Source organism: Ochotona princeps, chromosome 18, assembly GCF_030435755.1.
Source record: "Ochotona princeps isolate mOchPri1 chromosome 18, mOchPri1.hap1, whole genome shotgun sequence".
NCBI classification, from domain to species: Eukaryota; Metazoa; Chordata; class Mammalia; order Lagomorpha; family Ochotonidae; genus Ochotona; species Ochotona princeps.
This window is the reverse complement of record NC_080849.1, coordinates 6090798-6112520: the sequence shown is the minus strand read 5'-3', so window position 1 is coordinate 6112520 and position 21723 is coordinate 6090798. Positions and strand designations below refer to the sequence as shown.

The following is a 21723-nucleotide window of genomic DNA, read 5'->3' as shown; positions in this document are numbered from 1 at the left end:
AACAACAGATAGAACACTTTCTCTGTCTTCTTTCTCTGCAAAATCTGTTTTTCAAATAAAAACAAATATTTAAAAAATACTGTCATGTTAGAAGAGATGTGACTAACTAGATCTTTAGAAATGAACACAGAACTCTTGAAAGTTTCTGAACCCAAAGCATAATCTTCCCACTTATAAATATTTTGTTACAAACTGTTAGAAGAAAGAGTTTGAGGTGGGGAACATAATGATAGAATTGAAACAATAGTAATGGTAATTGATCTTGAGTAGTGCATAAAGAAAAAATAGATGTCATTATTGGCTTCTCATCCTATAAACTGTGGCAATTCTTTTAGATCATTAAAAGGTTTTCACTTATTTTTGGGAGCTGAATAAAGCTTAAATTCATTGCAAAACCTGGAAATTTTAATGGCTAATTGAAAAAAACCAATAAGTTATAATTTTGATCACAAAAAAATTACAACAGTCAAAAACTGTAGTGCATATCCTTTATTTGGAACTAACAGCTAAATAGCATCATTAAATTTCAGGAGAATAATTATTAAATACATTTAATAAACCTATTTTAGAGTTAAACATTTAATTCAAGACAGTCCATAAAGTAGACTGAAACCAAGCTCCTACACTCCTTTGCAGTAAAAATAGTTAAAAGCACGTTTACTTGTTTGGTATTTTATTTTTCATGATACAGTTCTATACACACAAGGATTTCCCATTCCACTTCCCTTTCCCTCCCTCCACTGCTTCCCCCATATTAGGATAGTATAATCCTTCAGCAGTAGTCACAAGTCCATCATTCTGCTATTTAATTGTATCCTCACACTGCTGGTATGGACAATGGCAGAGAGTCCAGCATCCTATTGTCAAGGTATACTTAGCAGTTTCATTGGAAGTCCTCCTTTTATTAGGGAGTGGCGATATATGCTGTGGTGTTTTTTCACTTCTCAATATACCCAACTCCATCATAAAGTTCATTTATGAGAATATATGCATATACGCGTTTACCTATATACCTATTGATTTTGTATTTGCATGAAGATTGCCTTTTATCAGAGAGAATATATATTTGTCCTTTTATTTAAATGTGTTCGCATCATATGTCTCCCAGGGTAATGCTAATGGCATCATATTGCGGCAAGGGGAGTACATTAAGTGGTGAATACTGGAGAAGGAATAATTGTTGGAAGACGGGAGGAGTATTTATATCAAGGAAACTGAAGTAATAGTCCACAAGGAGGAAGTTGTTGCTAGTGAGGAATTAGGCTAAGTGATAGCCTGGACAGCATCCATTGAACAGGAAAGGTACAATGTATAATTTTGACAGTGGCAGTTTGGGTCATGAAAATGCTGGAGTGTTGTATTGAATGCCCTTTGCCTCAAGCAAGAACTGAATTCGTTTCTCTGGTTTCCTAATAATTGCATAATACAATCATTTGCTTAGTTATATGCATTTAAAAAGCCTGCATATCTCTCCAGATCTCCCCATTGTTAACATTGAGGTTACTGTGAAGTTTTATATAATACTCAGTGTGTTCATCTGCTCTGTTCCTACTCTCGTTACTGGATGAGCTGAAATTCTGGTTTCTGGTGTTTATGTACTAGTTGCCTAAGAAAACTTTTTTTTCCGGAACTCATTGTTAATCATTCTGTTATTCACATATTGTTTCCATAGCAAAATTGATTAATGACTGTCTACCAAACCAAGTGATGAGTTTTAAGGTATTCTTCCATTTTTCTATGTTTGGTGTTCATTTTCTTCCAAGACTCACTTTTTCTCTCTATTCTAAGTGATTCATACTGTAACATTTGGAAGTCTTTCTTTGAATTTTCCCGTATATTTATGAGATGGTTAAGGCAAAGAATAGTCAAGGAGGACACCAAAATTTGAGATGTGTGTGACTACAAATGTGGATAGCAAGTGAAGGGGATGCTAACTCAGGAGGAAGCTTAAACTGAAAATGGTTTGAGCTGTTCTCACTGCTAGCAACCAGCTTTGCGGCTGACTGGTGATAGGTCGTGGCTTTCAAGAAGCATGCATTCACACCATGTCCAAGGTTCTGGGTTCGGGAAAGCTAAACAAAAGAAAGAAAATAGACGTCAGAAAGCAGGGATCTTTCCGGGAGGACCTGTGCAAAGAGAAGGGGCTTTCTGTCTCACTCGGTACTTTTGTTGGACACAAAAGCAGGAATGTGGGTGGTCATGACACCAAGTTTCCTTACCATGCTGCTACTTTCCCAAGTTGCCCTCTGAACAGTCTCTGCTCTAGCTTTCATTCTCATGTTATTGATGCCGGCTTCACATTCTTGGCCTAAAGCTTGCTTCTGCTAGAAGTGCTGCATTTCTGGCTGTGAATCTAAAGGGTCTGTGTATTCTTTCCCAGTATTTAATGAAGGGTCTAATGGACAAGTACAGAGGAGACAACTGCACTTATTCAAGTGAAACAAATTTTAAAACCAAAATACTTGGCTTCCTCAAAGGTTGCCACTGGTTAGACTTTTGAAATCGTTGTTTACTCTTTACAAATTTGTAAGTGTTTTCTGGATTAACACTAGAAAGAGGCAGCAAGGGACAGGCATCGTTGCCTCAGATTAAGTCTATTTTTAAGATTTTCATTTTATCTAACATAAAAAGTCTAAAGTTATTTCTGCTTCGGTTTTCTTAAAAACTTCTACCTTAACAAGCAGAAAGAGCTAATACAACTTGGACTTCCAGATTTTGACTTAAATCTTAATGAAACATTGCTTCTTGGATGCATTTGGTGGTTTTTCCAAAATGCCTTTCACTTAATAATCTCCATTTCCATCCATTTGCTTCAAATAACAGTTTCATTATGTGTTACTATTGAAAAAGATTCCATTGCACATCTACTTACTGATATATGTGTAATTTTCTCTTGATTTTTTTCTGAAAGAGAGAATAGCACATAGAGATAGACTTGCTTTGTGTTGATTCACTCCTAAAATTCCTACAAAAACTGGGGCTGGACAAGGCCTGTGGCAGTCTGGAATTAATCTGAATTTCTTACGTAAAGGGCATGAGAGTCCGGGCCATCAGCTGTTGCCTCCTAGGTACACATTATGAGGAAGCTGAAATTGTTGGGGAAATACAGATGCAGGCATCGCGAGTTGCAACTGACCGGCGCCATTCATCCATTCTGGGGCACCTGGGTTTGATTCCGTATTGGCTGTATGAATATAGGTCTGCAGTAGATAGGAGCTCAGGTGTACCTTTGATACGCTGATTCCATTGCCTTTGGATAGATGGCTCATGAAACTTGGACGCTTCTGCACAACAAAGAAAATCAACAAAGATAACTTATAGAATGGGAGAAAATGTTTCCAAACTATTCATCTGACAGAAGATTATAGAATATGTAAGGAGCTCACTTTAAAAACCAGTAACAAATAAAGAATACAATTAAAAAGTGGACAAATGGGACCCAGCATGATAGCCTAGTGGCTAAAGTCCTTGCCTCATGCACCAAGATCCCATGTGGGTGCTGATTCGTGTTTCAGCTGCTCCACTTCCCATCCAGCTCCCTGCTTGTGGCCTGGGAAAGCAGTTGAGGACGGCCCAAAGCCTTGGGACCCTGCACCTGCGCGGGAGAGTCGGGGGAGGTTCCTGGCTCCTGGCTCAGGGTCAGCTCAGCTCTAGCCATTGTGGCCACTTGGTGAGTGAGCCAGCACACAGAAGATCTTTCTCTCTTTCTCTCTGTAAATCTGACTTTCCAATAATATATTTAAAATAATAAAAATAAAACTTTAAAAAAGTGGACAAGTGTCCAAATGACATTCCTCAACAATGGAGAGATACATACCTGTTTCCCCACAAATCAAGAAAATGTTCAATATCATTAGCCACCAAGAAAATGCAAACCAAGGAAGATCGTCCCACTTCAGTTACAATGGCCAACATATAAAAAAGTGCAGAAACTTAGAAAATGGTGGTGACAGTGTAAAGCAATGGGAATCTTATAGAGCATGGATGGGAGTGTAAGTTAATACATCCATTGTCGAGAACTGCGTGGCGGTTCCTCAAAGAAAAAAAGTCTAAACTTAGGGAAGGTCCCCGATGGCTGAGCAGTGAGAAGCTGCCATGGCAGACACCAGGAAGCACTGCATTCTTAAGGGGCTGAAACATTTAGTGGAAAAACAATGGAATAGGATCGTTTCCTCGGGACAACAAGGAAAGGGGACACGCTTACTGCTGCATCTGCCTGTGCCACCAGCCACCCACCCTGTGTCTGCTGAGCCAGCTGGGAAAGGGCATCTTTGTGAGACAGGGTGGGGCGAAATTGCAGAGGCACACATCCCAATATGCTCTTACTGAGGGAGAATTCCACAGTCCCCATGGAGACTACGTATTCAACCTGCAAAGCTAATGAGGGTCTTTGAGCAAATGCTTTGCTCTGAAAAGAGAAGCTACATGTCTCTGCCACCCCCCTCCTCACCCCAGCACCTCCCTGAAATACCATAGTGAATGGATTGGTTGAAATCTCTCAGACTCACAGACAGTCAGCAGTCAGTCACATTACTGCTGTTCTATTTACAGGGGAGAGAGCAGTCCCCAGACATCCTGCAGCTGTATAAGTTCTGACTATAAGCCCTAGTGCTGCACTCACTCACTGGCTGTCTTTCAGGGAACTTTCCTTCAGCTTCTTGGGGCTAGAACTGGTAGAAGCCCATAAAATTCTAACCCAACCTAAGGAATTTCCCTCTGCCTCTCCAAGCTCATGCTACTTGGAGTCCCAGGCACACATCCCAGAATCAGTTGCATGCTACGTGCGAACTAGAGGTGGGAGGCCTGAGCAGTTCCATCAGTGTGGAACAACCAGGAATGTTATGATGGTATTAAAATCTTTGGAGTAGCTCATACTCACATGGTTTATCTGGAGGAATGGATCTGCATTGCTTTGCTTCAGGAAGATGACTACCGCCTTTTCAATACCTGACTCCCGCCCTGGAAGACCTGCGTAATCCATCTACTATGTCTTGCTGAGTCCATTAAACCCACTGGAACATACCCTGTGGAACCTAGAGAAGAATCTACTTGCATTCTCTCTCCAGACCCATATCTGATAATGCAAAGATCGATAGTATACCTCAAGTCACCCTATAGGACTGGAGCTTTTGAAGCTGTGAGTCTCAGCAGCAGTTACATACTCCCAGCAGGAACTTGGGAAGGTCCCTTCACATCACCCAGGGGGCGACTTCAATATCCCACTGCTGCCAATGGACAGATCACCCAAACAGAATAACAGCAGAGATGCAATGGAGTTGAACAGTACCATTGAGTAATGGACGTGACATTTACAGAACATTTCCTGACAGCTGCAGAATACACACTTTTGCATCAGTATGTGGAAGATTTTGACCCTGTATTAGGCCACAAATCAAGTATTGATACATTTTGAAAGACTGAAATCAGAGCATGTGTCTGCTCTAGAAAAGTAAAACCTTAGAAAATTCATAAATTGAAGCAAACATCTGAACTGCCTTGTCAATAGACATGCTTGATTTCAGAATATGTGTATTCTCTTCAAGTTTATACTCTTCTGAAAAAAACATGTTTTTATTTTGTAATCTTTGTATACCTCATTTTTTAAAATAATGACTTCCAATATGTATTTTAGTCTTCCTAAAGCAGAAAAAAACTAAATAAATGCAAGATATATCAGCACTGTGTTAGTACCTGACTTTTCAGGCAAGCCTAACCTAGGAGAGCCATATAGAGTTCACCCATAATTTGCCAAGTTTCCAGCAAATTATTTCTTGAATGATTGCTAAATAAATTAAGCATAAATTTAAAAAACCATTCTCCTGGAACTAATGAGGGCTTAATGTATAATGATTAAAGGGACCCAGTTTCTGCCCTTGACAAACTCAGTTTTATGAGCAAATCAAGCAGAAAGCTTATTATGGATTTTTTTGCTTATTAATCAAAATGTCAAGTCTTAGAATAGTTTGCAAAAGTACTTTCTTGTGTTCTAAGAATTGGCTTTTAGAACTTTGGAGCTATTCAATATGTAAGTATTTGTATAGCACATAATCATATATTAATGATACAAAATTCAGTGTGTTAAGCATTGTACCTAATGAATAATGCATATTCACATTATCTATCATCGTTTTGTGTTTTGCAAAGAGACATTAAGAAAATCCACATTTATAAATTATTCTCTGTGGGAGCTGTTTGAACATATGTAATTCCTAAATGCATTTATATGTTACCATTATGAGAATGTTTTCCATGTATCCCTGTTGACAAAGCATGAAGGCCACTGTTCACCAACACTTGTTGGGTGACAATGGTAGACCAGTTCTCCCGCAGCATCCAGCTGCCTCTCTTTTCTCTGTGTCCAGCTGTTGTATACTTTTCAGGTTATTTCTTTATTTTGTATTTTGTGGCTAAACCCTTATCAGTTATTTTGCATTTTTTCCATGAGGACAAAGATGACAAGATTTTGGCTTGTTTAGTTCTCTGCCTAATGCAAGCAACTGGAAATGTATGTGGGGAATAGTGGGAACTCAAGATGTGCTTGTCTAATGAATGAATTACCAAGAGTGAGGCATCTATGAAAAACAGTATCCCCAATCAAAAGTACATGTGTGCAAAGAGAGATCTTGTTTTACAAGGATGCCCGTCAAAATGATAACAGTGATTGCATGTTCTCCCACATTAACAGCAAAAACAAAAACTAACTTGCACAGATAATTGTGAGCCTAGTGACCTTGAGGGATGGGAGGTTGTAGATGAGTTTGTCGAACAGGCATCACACCAGAGTTAGCGGATAGCGGGAAGGCATTTGTTCCATGTGTTATGCGGCACAGTGGCGGTGAACCTAGCACACGGGAGCCAGTTATGCATTCTGGACACAAGTAAAAGAAAGACCCTCTAAGGCACCAGTCATGAAGTAACACCAAGGAAGCAGAAGTGTCCGCTGCCCTCATGCAAGCAATGCACAGTGTCACACTGCAGCCCAATGTGTGCAATTCCTATTAGTAAAATGTATTAAGAATCTTAATTATATCAGTGCTTTCCTCTGAATGGTGGTGATATTGCAAATGATTTTTAAGTATTTTCTCAGTATCCTTTTTGGTATTAGGTGTCATTAACATGTGAATAAAAAATTCAAAGTAAAATTATGATTTTTTACATGATATTAAACCATTTAAAATATTTTAATTCAAATATTTATCTAAAACATGTTTTTAAAAAGACTTACTTAATTTTATTTGAAAGGCAGATTTACATAAAGAAGAAAGACACACCAAAAATCTTGTGTCTGCTAGTTCACTTTCTGGATGGCCGCAACGGCCAAGCCTCGGCCAGTGTGAAACAAGGACTAGAGTTTCTTCTGGGTCTCCAACATGTGCACAGGGGCCCAAGGACCTGGGCCATCTTCCACTGCTTTTCAGGAGCAATAGCAGAGAACTGGATTGGCAGTGGAACAGCCAGGTTCAAACCAGATCCCCTATGGGCATGCCAGCACTGCAGATGGAGTCTGAATGTGCTGTGTCACATTTCTGACCTGCCAAACATGCTAGGTAGTTTATACTGATACAAGGAAAAAATACTGTTCCTGCTGTCTAGTCAGTTCCTGGTTTACAAGGAGAAGTAATAAAACATTCATTAGAGAACAAAATCAGATGTAATAATTTGTCACTTTTCTGCAGAATTTTAGCATATTTTAAGTATAATTATTAAAAATAAGTTAATTATCTCTTCTAAGAATGAAGACACCTACGTCACAGGCTCCTCTGCACATGTGTTGTTTGTGTATTTAATTCAGCTTCTCATATGTTGCAATTTATGTTAGAGACAATATTGTTAGAAAGCAGAGTGGACCCGCAAGATGGGCTGAAAGCAGGAGCTTTGAAGTCAGATAATATCCGGGAAATCAGTGGGGGAGGGGCCTAAGAGTGGAGGAGGGGAAGTCCCAGAGCCTCTGGGACGATATCATGGGGAGAAAAAAAGCATTGGAACATTGGAGTTTGGGAATCTTTACCAGGTTGTGTGAGTTAACTGCCAGAGTTCACCTGAGGGTAGGAGCCTCCAGCTTCTCCCGTGGCCTAGAGAGACTCCACTTTTTCTTGCTTTTGAGTTACTAGTCACGTTTTGTATTCGCCCGAGACTCCATGCGGTTCAAACTTCAATTGAGCAATTTCTCTTTTTAACAGATAAACTAAGCCAATCTGTCAGGGCTTTTCGGAGACCTGCGTACGTTAGACGTGAGCATGTCTGAAATCCCTGAATTTAGACAGAAGCTCTTTGGCGTCTCTCTGCTTCCTTATGTTCTCTCAAGGAATTAACAGCTACCCTAACACGTTTTCTAGCATGCTTAGTATAAATTGCCATCTACTATCTTGGAAAACACTGGAGGTATTCAATTCTGCTGGTCTTTGCTGCTGTATATATATAAACACAATATATATATATATGCATATCTACACACACATATATATTCTTAGAAATAAAGGCAAAATATAGGGAAAGAAATTGATTCTGTAACATCTATTTAAACATCAACATGCAGTTAAAACATATTTTTGATTGTGAATGAAGACAACAGCATACATTCTACCTGACTCAAAGCAAATAATGACAGAAGGATGTAGAACATTATTAGATCTCAGAGAAGCAATCAGGAGCTGGTGCTGTAAAGTGAAGAGTTAAGCTGGCATGGCACCTGCAGTGTTGGCATCCCACATAGGCAGCGGTTGGAGTCCTGGCTGCCTGGCTCTGCTCAGACTCTGTTAATTTGACTGGGAAAACGAAGAAGATGCCCCAAAGGCTTGGGCCCCTGCACCAATGTGAGAGACCCGGAGGAGTCTCCTGGCTCCTGACTTTGGACTAGTCCAGCTCTGGTTGTAGCAGCTATTGTAGGAGTGAACCAGCTAGTGGGATGCTTTTCTGTGTCTCTATCTTTGTCTCTCTCTGCAACTCTGCCTTTCAAATAAATAAATATTTTTTTAAAAGGAAACATGATGAATATGTCCCTTCCTACTCACAATCCTACCTTCCTCTAAATAAACCTGTATGCAAATCATAATGGAAGCCATTGTCTTGCTCATAGTATGCTTAAAAACTAGTTAAAGCTAAGTAATCAGTGCCTTGCTTGAGTCTTGTATATCGATGACTTTGCACGAAACTCAAGTGTGGCTTTCATTGCAGTGAAAGGCGTTTTGGCAGAAAAGCAGGAGCAAGCACTAAGTCGTCAGGGATGCTCCTGACCCAAGTATGCACCAACTGTCCTGGGGTGCACTTGTTTTATGTTTATTTACTTACTGTTTTGACATATTTCTGTGGCACGGCTGTAAATAACTGACTCCTGTACCCCAGGGTACCATCTGTAAATCCTCTTTCCTTCGCAAGGGAACACAAAGAGAAGACATTCGTGCCCTGCTTTCCTCTATTTTTAAACTCCCCAGAGATCAAGTTTCTGTAGCACCCTTTGTGGCCACGGGTTCTCCGGGTTCTCTGTTCTCACGAGTCCTGTGGTGAGGAGTTCCTTCAAACTTGTAGCAAACATCTCACCAGAGACTTGGAGTTTATCAGGTCAACAGCTGGTGATGAAACAGGCTTATTATATCTGGTTTTGTTTAAGTTAAAGCTTGAGAACAGTTCCTGGCTAAATACCATAATTACAGCTATGAACTAAAGCCAAGAAATATGTTATCAACTTCACAGTGAATCTAAAAAAAAGGGTGTCCTTGGTGGAAAATCACCTTGAAAATGAGAAATCACTGAAGGAAAAGAAATTACCATGAGGTAAAAGGGTTTTCATCTGATGGGAGAGGATTAAAAGTGTTTAATTATGGCTGGCTGGCTGGCTAATGCAGTGGAAAACTAAGGGCCTGCACCACCTGGGGATCATGCACTCTTGGCAACAGCATGGAACTTTCTGGAAGAGGAGACTGGTGTTTTAGGAGTGAACTAGGAAGAGGTGAAACTACTGCATTTCTCAGGAAGGAGGATGTGGGACTGCCAGGCCAGCGGACATCCATGAGGTGTGGGAAGAGACTTCTCCAGCTCTGGGAAGCAAAGCAAATAAAGGAAGACACCTGGTTTCATAAGCACGGCTCTTCTTCATGAACTCAAATGTGCACCTTCATTTATGAGTAAATAAGACCATTCCCTTGTCACATTTTTTTTTCTTGGAGAGGAGGCATTTAGTTTTGGGATTTCTCCAGGGCACTCACGTGAGGCATCCGTTGTAAGGCCTGAAGCAGATCCTCACCCCCAGTGCACCTTCCAGGCTTGCACATACTTGACAGTCATGTTATGGAGGTGACATTTGGTGGATTCACTCAAGGTCAATTTGACTTCACATTGACAAAATAATTCTACATCAGTGCCCTTTTTATGATTACATTCTTATTTAAAAAAAAAACAAAGTACTTTGAACAACTGTGCCTAAATCTAGGGGAAAAGGGAATTCAGATTTAATAAATGATTAATTTGCTAATTCAATTTAGTAAGTTCAAAAATGAAGATCTGATCAAAATATGAGAATTCTTTGATCACCAAGGAGGATGTGTATCATTTTCCATACTGGTTTAATCACCTGACTGGGAGATTTCTCATCAGACTTCAGAAACAGCAAACAATAACTTGAGACACAATAAAGAGCATCATGCGGATCTGCTTGCTCAGCTCTTTTCCGGTTGTTAAAGTCAGGAAAAAGAGAGAAAGACCGAGATTCTCACCAAGCAGAGGGGCCAGGTGACATGGGACAGCCACACACAGCGTGCGGAAAGGACAGGGTTTTAAACACAAGAGCACAGGACGAACTCGTGACGAATCTTCCAGGACACGTTATTTTCTTGCTGTTTTTACCTATTATTTGGTGTCCTACCTATGTTAAAGTCTCATTTTGAAAGATGTGCTATGATTAGAGATGATAATTAATGTTAGTAAAATCTGGAAAACATTACAGTTCGCTAAATCATTTTTGCAGTATTTTATAAGCCTAAAAGTGTTTCCAAAAAAGTAATTACAGTAACTTAAATGCCTCAGTCTAGCAAACAAGCTGTTAGATTTGGTCTTTAAAAATCAATCTTATCTCTGTTTGGTTGTCTGTATTAATGTAATAGAAAAGAGACAAGACACTACCGATAACACTAAATCTGTTTTCCTTATTACATGTTATATCAGACTTAATGTACAAGCATTTTGAGTGTCTAAATGAAAACATACATGCTTCCTGCTTCATGTTTAGCTCAGCGTTTAGTAGAAAATAACGGTAGCAAAAGTAGAGCATTGCAGACAGTGAATGTATGTGTTTGCGTGTTTGAATCATGACTTCCAAACCATGACATGAAGTATACAGGGAAGAGCATTTCTCCATGGGAAAGGAAATAATCTTACTATGATGGATTTGGACACCAGTTCTATTCACAGAAAGCTTTTTTTTTTTTTTTTTTGCCTTAGCTAGGACTTCAAATTCATCAGTGGATAACTAGGAGAAATCTACAACTCATTTATGTGCCTCCTACCTCAGGAATCAAGTGTTTACTTCCTTCCTGTCTCCCACATCTGTGCGCAGACTTGTGCGACTTTCGTTTTACTGCCACAGTGTTAATACTACTACAGCTACCAGCACCCCAGCACCAGCAAAGCCCAACCTTCCTTGCTAATTTCATATTAATATAGATAATATATATGATCTATAAAATATGAAATATAATATTATATATATATACACGAAGTGGAAGCCACTTTTGCATTATGCCACTGTGTTTTTTCCACTGGAAACAGCAACTCTGAGTTGAAGGTAGCAGCAGGGTCAGTTCTGGGAGAGGCTGTCCTCCTGGCTTTGGACAGGTCATCTTCACTTGGGGTGTTCACCCTGCCTTTGCTTTGTAAACTTTTGGCAAGAAGAAAAGCAAAGGCTCTAGGGTCTCTCATCAAGGCCGGTGCTGCTGCAACTCACACTCCTGTCTCCAAAGCCATGTTCCCGCCCATCACTGGGAGCTGGAGCTTAGGGGACACAGTTCAGTCTGGAGCACTATCCCAAGCCCAAGGATTTTAGGATTACCTTCAAACGTATGTGCACTTTGCTTTGTGCTATCTCTTACAGTCCTCAACGAACAGTCTCATCATCTTAATGGGGAGGTGCAGTCTTAGAGAAGTTAAAACAACAATTAAAAATCCACAAACCTTGCATGGAAAACAAAATTACGCTGACTCAAAAATCATAACCATAGGCATTATAACACTTTCCATTCTAATAAAAGGTGTGGGTTATATTAGGAACAGAGTGAAATTAGTTCATTCAAACCAAATTACTTAATGTTAACTATTTTGTATTTCTGTGCATGCACTGTGACATAAAATTTATGGCCTTGATTTCCTTTTGACATCATATTAGTTACATGATCAAGGCATTAATTTCTATGGGATAGAGACACCAGCTCAAAAGACTATGTATCTAGCTTGAAGTTATTTGATTCTAAAAGGGGCTGAGCTGAAATTCCACATCTAGTCTTTCCAGTCCCCCAGTGGTATATGGGAAATCACTAATTTTTTAAACTTTTTTCAAATTGAATAGTTCTTTAAATTTTCTGGATGCAGAATATTTATATCTAAGCATTCTCTGACTTATGTATCTATGTCATAAAGAAAAATGTCTCCTTGCACATTGATTGGTCATGCTCCACTAACTTCACTCGTGCAGGAAAAGGGGGTCTGAAAAAATGTGCTGATGTTTTTGGAGAGCACATGTGAGGTGGAGCGTGACCCTGCCTTACAAGTTCTCCCGCCAGCCTGCAAGGTGCCCTCTAGGCAAACCGAGCCATTGTGAAACTTGTCTGTATGCATGGTAAGTGCCATATGATGTCAAAGCAAGTCTACTTGAATCCAAGTCTGGTTAATTTTATCAAATAATATTTCTTCATATATTTTCACTTTCTACATCTTTTGCCACTAAAATAAAAATGTATTTTATTTAAAAAAAAGAATCCTATAATCTCCCAGACATCTCCACAGAATGGTGCTAAATCTACACCTTATAAACTGTATGCTTATATATCATATTTCTTTTTTATTATTATTTTTACTTTGGATGATTTTTACACAATTGATTAGGGTAAAGGGCTACAAGAAGTGGGTGAGACCATTGTTTCCACATTCTCTTTTTTTCCTTCCTGTATCTGAGGGAAGGATGGAGATAAGGGGAGAAGCCATACCCAGCCTACCATCCATCCCAGGGTCCCTGATGTGGGGCATACTCCAAGGGTCCTGCTCAAGAGTTCAACAGTTCTGAATTGCTTCCAATCTTGCCACTCCAGTCACGATGAAATCTCTCCAGAATTCAGTGGTTGACATAGTTCCCCTTAGAGTCTCTTTTTGCCCAGACTTTCACTGCCTACACTTGACTGGAATAGTTGATCCATTTGTGCTGTCCTCCATCCTCTATTGTGGTACCAAGTGTCCTCTGCAGGTTCTGATGGACTGCCATACCCTCCATGTGCACCTGGGTATACTGTCCACTGCTCTGAGCCTTTGACGAGGCCAAGCTCTGACATGTGCACTCCATGGTCAGACCATGGAACTTCTGCACTTCTCTTCATGGTTGGGGTTCTGAGTCCAGAGGTTCAGTTAGGGGATCCCCAAAGAAACGTCATCTGAGGTGATCCAAGACATGATTCTTGTATGTGCTTGCCACACAGGGTCCGGCATTGTCCGTTGTGTCATTCAGCCTATGCATATGCTAGTGGTTGTGATTGCTGGGTCAGTTCTGCCTCCAGCCCTGTTTTCTACACAAACCAGTGACTATTGCAGCCCAGCCCGATCCTGCCCACCACACTCTTGGCGTTCACAAACACCAGTGGGAGCTGCAGCCTAGTCGAAGCAACCTGCAATGACCCCCACAAAGCACTTCCCCTGCCCTGGTTACTGAGCTTACCAGTATGTACCCACCAGGCCTGGCCCCTCACGCTGGTTTTCATGCTTGCCTGTATATACAGCAGGCTGGTCCTGGCTGTCCCACATCCCATTCAGCGCTCAAAAGTGTCAAAGGACCTTGAAGCCTGGTTCATCCCAACCATCTTCACTATCCAGCCCAAACACATGCTGATAGGAGCCACCCTGTGCAGCCACTGCTGCCCCAGTCCTGGTTTTCATGCTCTCCAATGGGAGTGGCAACCCAACAGAGAGGTGCCCACTGTTTCCTTACTGGGTCCACTTCCACTCCCAGATCTTGCACTCTCCAGGTGGTTCTGTCATTTAACTTGACAGAATTTGCTCCCCATGCCAGCATCTGCCAACTGATGCTACATCAAGCCCAATCAACCCTCACCTACTCTGATTTATGCTTGCACCAGAGGAACAGTCAGCCCAGCCTGGCTTTCCCCCTGACCCAGCTCACATGAGGCCCACAAGTGTTGTAGCCCTGCCTAGTCTGGTCTGCCCCATCCTGACTCACAGTCTGCAGTGGGAGTGGCAGTCCAGCAGAGGAGCCCCACGCAGCCCTTCTGCCAGCTTTGCCCCCTCCCTGCCTGTATCTCTCGTGTGCTGGTTGGGTGCTGCATTCCATTCTGGCATGGCCAGCCTCATCTCGGCCTTTGCTAGTGGGTGCTATAGTCTGATTTGGCCCGGTCCAACCTCAATTCCAGCTGGTGCTGGTGGGGGTTACAGCCTAGCCTAGCCCAGCCTGTACCAATCTGGGCCCTCATATGAATTGGCATGTGTTGCGACCCAACCCAACCCAGCCCGACTCATACTCCATTCTGGTACTCAGATTGGCCCGGGGGTGATGTGAACTGGCCCAGCCTGGTTGACCCCCTTACTGGTGCCAAATATACGCCTGTGGGTACCATTCCCTGGCCTGCTCTGGGCTGCTCCCTACTGTAGTTCTTGTGCTCAGCTGCAGGGACTTTGTCCTGAGAGAGGAGTGCCCCAGGTTCTTCCATCTGAACCTCTCCCAATGCCAGATCTTGTGCCCATCGGCATGTGCATGAGCCAGTCCTACTTAGTCCACCTCCTGTCCTAGGAGGAACACTGGCCTTTCCTGACTGGCCTTCAACCCATGCTGATTTTTATTGTTGGGTGTGACAGCCCAGCCAAGCCTGATCCATACCCAGACACAGCTCAGAAATGACTCAGTAGAGGCAGAGACCTGGCCTAATCTTCCTACATCTTTCCTGGTCCTCCAGAGCACTAGATGGTACTGGAGTCTAACCCGGCTCAGTATACCTCATCCCAGTCCACACTTGTGCTGAGGGACACTGCAACCATATCCAGAACAAAACACAGTCCCGCTCCAGCCCTCACACTCACCAGGGAGAAACCCAACCCAGCCAGGGTGTCCTCTCAGCTCCCCAACCAGGCCTGTTCCCAGCCTTAGATTATGCATGTACCTGTGTTTGCTCCAACCCAGCTTGGCATAACCCCTCACCTGTCTTGGTCTTTGCCTTTGGATGCTGTAGCCTGGCCTGAACCTGCCTACTCTCAGTCCTAAGTCTTGCTTATGGGTGCTGCAAACTTGCTGTGCTCAGTTTGCTCCCATCTCTAACTCGTGCAGACTGGTTGCCCAGCATGACCCGTGCTTCAGCCTGATTTCTGCATTTGCCTGTGAGCTAAGTTTTGCTTGGTCCTACCCAATTTGCCCGCTTCCAGAAACAACCCATACATTTGGCAACAGTTGGAGCTATCATGTCCGGCTTGCCCAGCCCCAATGCCTGGACCACTTGCTCACCAGTGGGAGCTATGATCCACAATGAGAATTTCCCACATTCCCTCACTCATCTGACTCTTGGACCCAGGTCTCATGAATGGCTGCAGTACTAAGCTGTTGTCTGGCATAGCCTGCCCCTCCATCTTGACCTTGTATGAGCTGGTGAATGTTATGACCTGGTTTACCACCCTGTTTTAGGATGTACATGCAGGTGCTGCAACCTGAACCTGCCCAGACTATTCTTGGTTCCTGTCATGTGAGTGATGGTCACACCTAGCTCAGCCCATCACCACCCCAACTCTTGAACTAATCAGCTGGACTTGTATTTCCACAGGGTTGGACCCACACATCCCACAAAGAATCTACCCCTTGACCTGGTTCTCTCTCATGCTGGTTAATGTCATGACTCTGCCTAATGTTACCTGTCCCATGTTCCAACATTCAGTCAGCTGCTAGGCTGTAGCCCTCCTAGGCAGGTTCCCAGCCCTAGCTTTTGTGTGTACTGGCCTGTGGTGTTCAGCAGTGTTCCATGCTAACAGCCCTACTCAGGACTCCCATATAGCTGGTGTATCAATCTGATACATACAAATTTTCCAGTCTCTCCCCTCCAAACCACCAGGTCTCAGTCTCTTCGCTTGCCAGCAAATACAGTGGCCTTTCATTGGGAGTCCTTGAGAATTCATTCCTCACCTACACATATGGTGATTTTATTCATGGATGTCCCTAGCCAGTAACTCCACACCCCCATGACCCCAAGGCTCGCTGTCAAGTGGCTTATATCATGTGTCTAACACTACTCACAACTCTGAAGTGCTGATTCACTTTGGAAGTAGAAAATAATGAGACCAAGACATAAGCAAAGGACTTCAACATGGTGTGCTTAATGCAGATGTGTGGGAAACACACACACAGACACACACACAGACACACACACAGAAACCAGGCACTCTCTTCATTGGTTTAGCTCCTAATTTCCAGATAATTATGAACTGTCTGGTAGTGCCTCTGATCCCAAGCCAGGATGCTATGTGCAGGCGTTTGGAGTTGTGCTTCGTGTTTCTCAAGTCCAATGGCAAGTAGCTAAGAAAGACAGCAGGAGTGAATTCTAAGTGTGTGTTTATGTTGGTATTCTTACCTATTCTGCCTTTTATAAAATGTGTTTATGTGGTTGTACTAACAATACATTTAGCACAGAAAATGTTGTCATTCAGTGAATAGTAAACAGCACACACTTGAAAGGAATTACAGTGTTTGGCCTGTACAAATAAAACACACAGTATGACAACTTTACAATTCAAGCAAACATGAAAGAGAAATACAGTCTTCTATGTCTCTGAGCTTTCCATCTGTGAACTTCTTCATGGCTACAGAGAAATTCTAGAAATTATACTCTAGCAAAAATATGCCCAATTTGAAATTTGAGAATGGTGATGGATCAGACTTTTGGCTACGATGCCAGTTAGGCTGCCTGCATCCTACGCTGGAACGCTTGGGTTCAGCAGCCATTAGCCGCTGCTGATTCCCACGTGCTGTAGTGGGAACGCTGCAAGGCAGTGCTGATGAACTGCTGCAGAGCACCTATCCCCTCCCGCCACTGCCCAGGGACTGAGTTCCTCCTGTGTCCCAGCATTTGAGGAATTAGCCAGAAAATGGACACTCTCCATCCCTCATTTCCTGTGTCTCTCAAAACAAAGCTTTTTAAGAAAAAAAAGAGGCCAGTGTGCATTTCCAAATATCTTTTTTATTCTAAAGAAAGCTCACTTTATTGTATTTCCGCTCGACAAACTTGTGTAGAGTGTGTGATGGTGACAAACAACTAAGTGTCTGGTATTCTTTATAAAGTAAGGATAAGAATCAGAAATGGATGTTTTGTGGCATTAGTAGTCCTGAATTTTTACCAAAGTTTAAAAATTAGACAGCTGTGTGTGAAAATCCCAGCATTATCACTGACTTTATCTTAAAATGAAGGAAACTTTACCCATTTCATACAGTGTAGAAATACAATCTGTATTAATTTTAAAATGTATTTCACAGAAATATTGAATAAATCTTAAGTACTGTAAGCATATAAAAATGAGACAAATACACCCATTATAAAAATAAATTTTTGATGTTTACAAGGTGGCATATCAGTATCTAAAAAAATGGAAATCTTACAAGGTAATTTTTAAATGTGATTGATCAAAGATGGAGAACAGCACGGTATAAATGCATCACTTAGCCTTATTAACCCAGCACTAGGCCACTGATGAAAATGCAGAATTGTTTGTCACTAGGGTGATGAGAATAAATACATTATATGGTAATCAGCTAGGGTGACTTCCTTACAAGATTATTGAGAACAGGGGCCTGGCGGCGTGGCCTAGTGGCGTGGCCTAGCGGCGTGGCCTAGCGGCTAAAGTCCTCGCCTTGAATGCACCGGGATCCCATATGGGCGCCGGTTCTAATCCCGGCAGCTCCACTTCGCATCCAGCTCCCTGCTTGTGGCCTGGGAAAGCAGTCGAGGACGGCCCAAGGCTTTGGGACCCTGCACCCGCGTGGGAGACCTGGAAGAGGTTCCTGGTTCCTGGCTCAGGATCGGCGCAGCACCGGCCCATTGCGGCTCACTTGTGGAATGAATCATCAAATGGAAAATCTTCCTCTCTGTCTCTCCTCCTCTCTGTATATCTGACTTTGTAATAAAAATAAAAAATCTTAAAAAAAAAAGATTATTGAGAACAGAACACTACATAACAGTCTTGTCGCAAACAGTAATTTTACATGAAATTTGCTTTTGTGGTTTGCTGTAACTTTAATATAATGTTTATCATTCAAAAATAAACTTTCTTTTTGTAAGCTGAATGCATTTTTAGAAAATTATTCTCAGTGGGTTAACTGAATACGTAACCTCCTGATGAATAATAGAATCCCTTTGTTTGCTTTCAGATTTTTAGGCGATGCTGGTTGGTTTTCAAGAAGGCATCCAGCAAAGGACCCAGAAGGTTAGAAAAATTTCCAGATGAGAAGGCAGCTTATTTCAGAAACTTTCATAAGGTAAGTCACCGACCTGGGCATCCCTGGGGACAGACTGGACTTTTGACAACTCGTGGAGACGTTTCTTTGATAGATGAAAACTGCACCAGGAAAAATTCATGGCGAGGATAAAATGTCCCTGTTTTGATCAAATGCAACAGTTATTTTTCTCCTTTATTTTAATCATCTGCTGTGTGTGCCAGTAGTACCTCTGCAAAATGAAATGCTCATTTTTATTACTACTTTGCCAAATGATATGACTCATGATTCAACCAGATCATCTCCCAAGGTGCTGAGTGGGCATTTTCCCTCTGTTCAGGTTAATTGTGCATTTTTTTTTTTACTTTGATTTAAACTCTGGGGAATACATAGGAGTTAGAACATCTGAGGATAGCTCTAGCAGTACTATTGAAAATGTTAATGCCTGTGGCATTCGTTATATAGTTAGCTCCTTAACATAAAATTATCAACTATGCTGATGTGCTGAGATACTGCTCAAGTCCTATGAATGAGCTATCAATTCCCTCAATCTTAAAAGAATGTAAAACAAATCTCAAAAATGATACTAAAGGTGCTGCCTGAATTTGTCATGGTGATAACACCAGAACGCAGCTGATTATTTTATAGCGACCAGAGGATTCAGTATTGCCTGTTGGTAGAATCTTGAAATAAAGTGAAGTAAAGATTCTAATTCCTCATTGGTCATGATTCAGATAAGTTATCTGGAATTTATACAATTATATTTAATGTAATATACACTTCTAATTTATCCTTTTATTGAAAATAATTGCTTGTCAGCAATGTGTGAACTAATTCTATAATGGGCAATCATTTATAGTATATTTGGACCAGAGAGAATAAAATTTCAGTTCTATAGTGGTCTATGAGGTACTGTGACTCTTAACATAGATTTGCCACAAGAAAATGAAAGTTCAGGTTTATGTTCACACACCTACTAGCTCATGGGCATTTGGTTTTCCCATGAGTAGGTGTATTTGAAAATTGCATTACTACATATCTTTCAAGTTTGAGACAGAATGCCATAAGACAACCGCATTGCTGCTCCTTCTTTGTGTATGAAAAAGTATCTGAATTCTAAGGCTTACTGCTATTTGTGTGTTATGATCATAAATTTTATTGTGATTTTAATAATAATGTTAAAGCTGCCTAATGGAGCAACTGCCAGGTTATGGAATGCTGTTTAATTTGGAAATGCAGTGTTGGTAGGCTGAGCATGCCTCTGTGTTGTGGGTTCCTTGAGTCCTGGTTGGATGGAGTGCTTTGTTCAGTGCCCCTGTGTTGATTTCTATTTACAAATAAAACTGGTAGAATCTTCAAAGAACTATTTTATGTGACCCTGCCATCTTCTATCTGAAAAATGGCCACACTCAAGTATCATAACCCCCTGTAAGAATTGTTGATGTGAAGAGACAGGCTTGTGTGCCTGCTTCGTTCCAGACACTCTGCTTCAGCTTGGGGAAGCCAGGGCATGTGGAATATTCTCTCAGGTGCATGTGTTATTGTCCTACCAGAGAGAGTGTGTTAGTACAACAGATATAGAAACAGACAGCTTCCGTTTCACACCGCAGGTCTAGGCATAGAAGTCCCCGTGCTGGCCAGTATGTACAGCAGGCTGGTCCTGGCTGTCCCACATCCCATTCAGCGCTCAAAAGTGTCAAAGGACCTTGAAGCCTGGTTCATCCCAACCATCTTCACTATCCAGCCCAAACACATGCTGATAGGAGCCACCCTGTGCAGCCACTGCTGCCCCAGTCCTGGTTTTCATGCTCTCCAATGGGAGTGGCAACCCAACAGAGAGGTGCCCACTGTTTCCTTAGGGGGTCCACTTCCACTCCCAGATCTTGCACTCTCCAGGTGGTTCTGTCATTTAACTTGACAGAATTTGCTCCCCATGCCAGCATCTGCCAACTGATGCTACATCAAGCCCAATCAACCCTCACCTACTCTGATTTATGCTTGCACCAGAGGAACAGTCAGCCCAGCCTGGCTTTCCCCCTGACCCAGCTCACATGAGGCCCACAAGTGTTGTAGCCCTGCCTAGTCTGGTCTGCCCCATCCTGACTCACAGTCTGCAGTGGGAGTGGCAGTCCAGCAGAGGAGCCCCACGCAGCCCTTCTGCCAGCTTTGCCCCCTCCCTGCCTGTATCTCTCGTGTGCTGGTTGGGTGCTGCATTCCATTCTGGCATGGCCAGCCTCATCTCGGCCTTTGCTAGTGGGTGCTATAGTCTGATTTGGCCCGGTCCAACCTCAATTCCAGCTGGTGCTGGTGGGGGTTACAGCCTAGCCTAGCCCAGCCTGTACCCAATCCGGGCCCTCATATGAATTGGCATGTGTTGCGACCCAACCCAACCCAGCCCGACTCATACTCCATTCTGGTACTCAGATTGGCCCGGGGGTGATGTGAACTGGCCCAGCCTGGTTGACCCCCTTACTGGTGCCAAATATACGCCTGTGGGTACTATTCCCTGGCCTGCTCTGGGCTGCTCCCTACTGTAGTTCTTGTGCTCAGCTGCAGGGACTTTGTCCTGAGAGAGGAGCGCCCCAGGTTCTTCCATCTGAACCTCTCCCAATGCCAGATCTTGTGCCCATCGGCGTGTGCATGAGCCAGTCCTACTTAGTCCACCTCCTGTCCTAGGAGGAACACTGGCCTTTCCTGACTGGCCTTCAACCCATGCTGATTTTTATTGTTGGGTGTGACAGCCCAGCCAAGCCTGATCCATACCCAGACACAGCTCAGAAATGACTCAGTAGAGGCAGAGACCTGGCCTAATCTTCCTACATCTTTCCTGGTCCTCCAGAGCACTAGATGGTACTGGAGTCTAACCCGGCTCAGTATACCTCATCCCAGTCCACACTTGTGCTGAGGGACACTGCAACCATATCCAGAACAAAACACAGTCCCGCTGCAGCCCTCACACTCACCAGGGAGAAACCCAACCCAGCCAGGGTGTCCTCTCAGCTCCCCAACCAGGCCTGTTCCCAGCCTTAGATTATGCATGTACCTGTGTTTGC

General features: G+C 42.5%; 1 protein-coding gene across 1 annotated transcript in view; it reads left to right on the top strand.

Moving 5' to 3' along the window:
* The window catches only part of DOK6 (docking protein 6), a 312711-nt gene that overhangs the window by 87958 nt on the left and 203030 nt on the right, over positions 1-21723 (top strand). The window contains exon 2 of the mRNA XM_004579438.4: positions 18605-18712. Coding sequence (XP_004579495.1) covers positions 18605-18712 — 108 coding nt within the window. The remainder of the gene's footprint in view (positions 1-18604; positions 18713-21723) is intronic.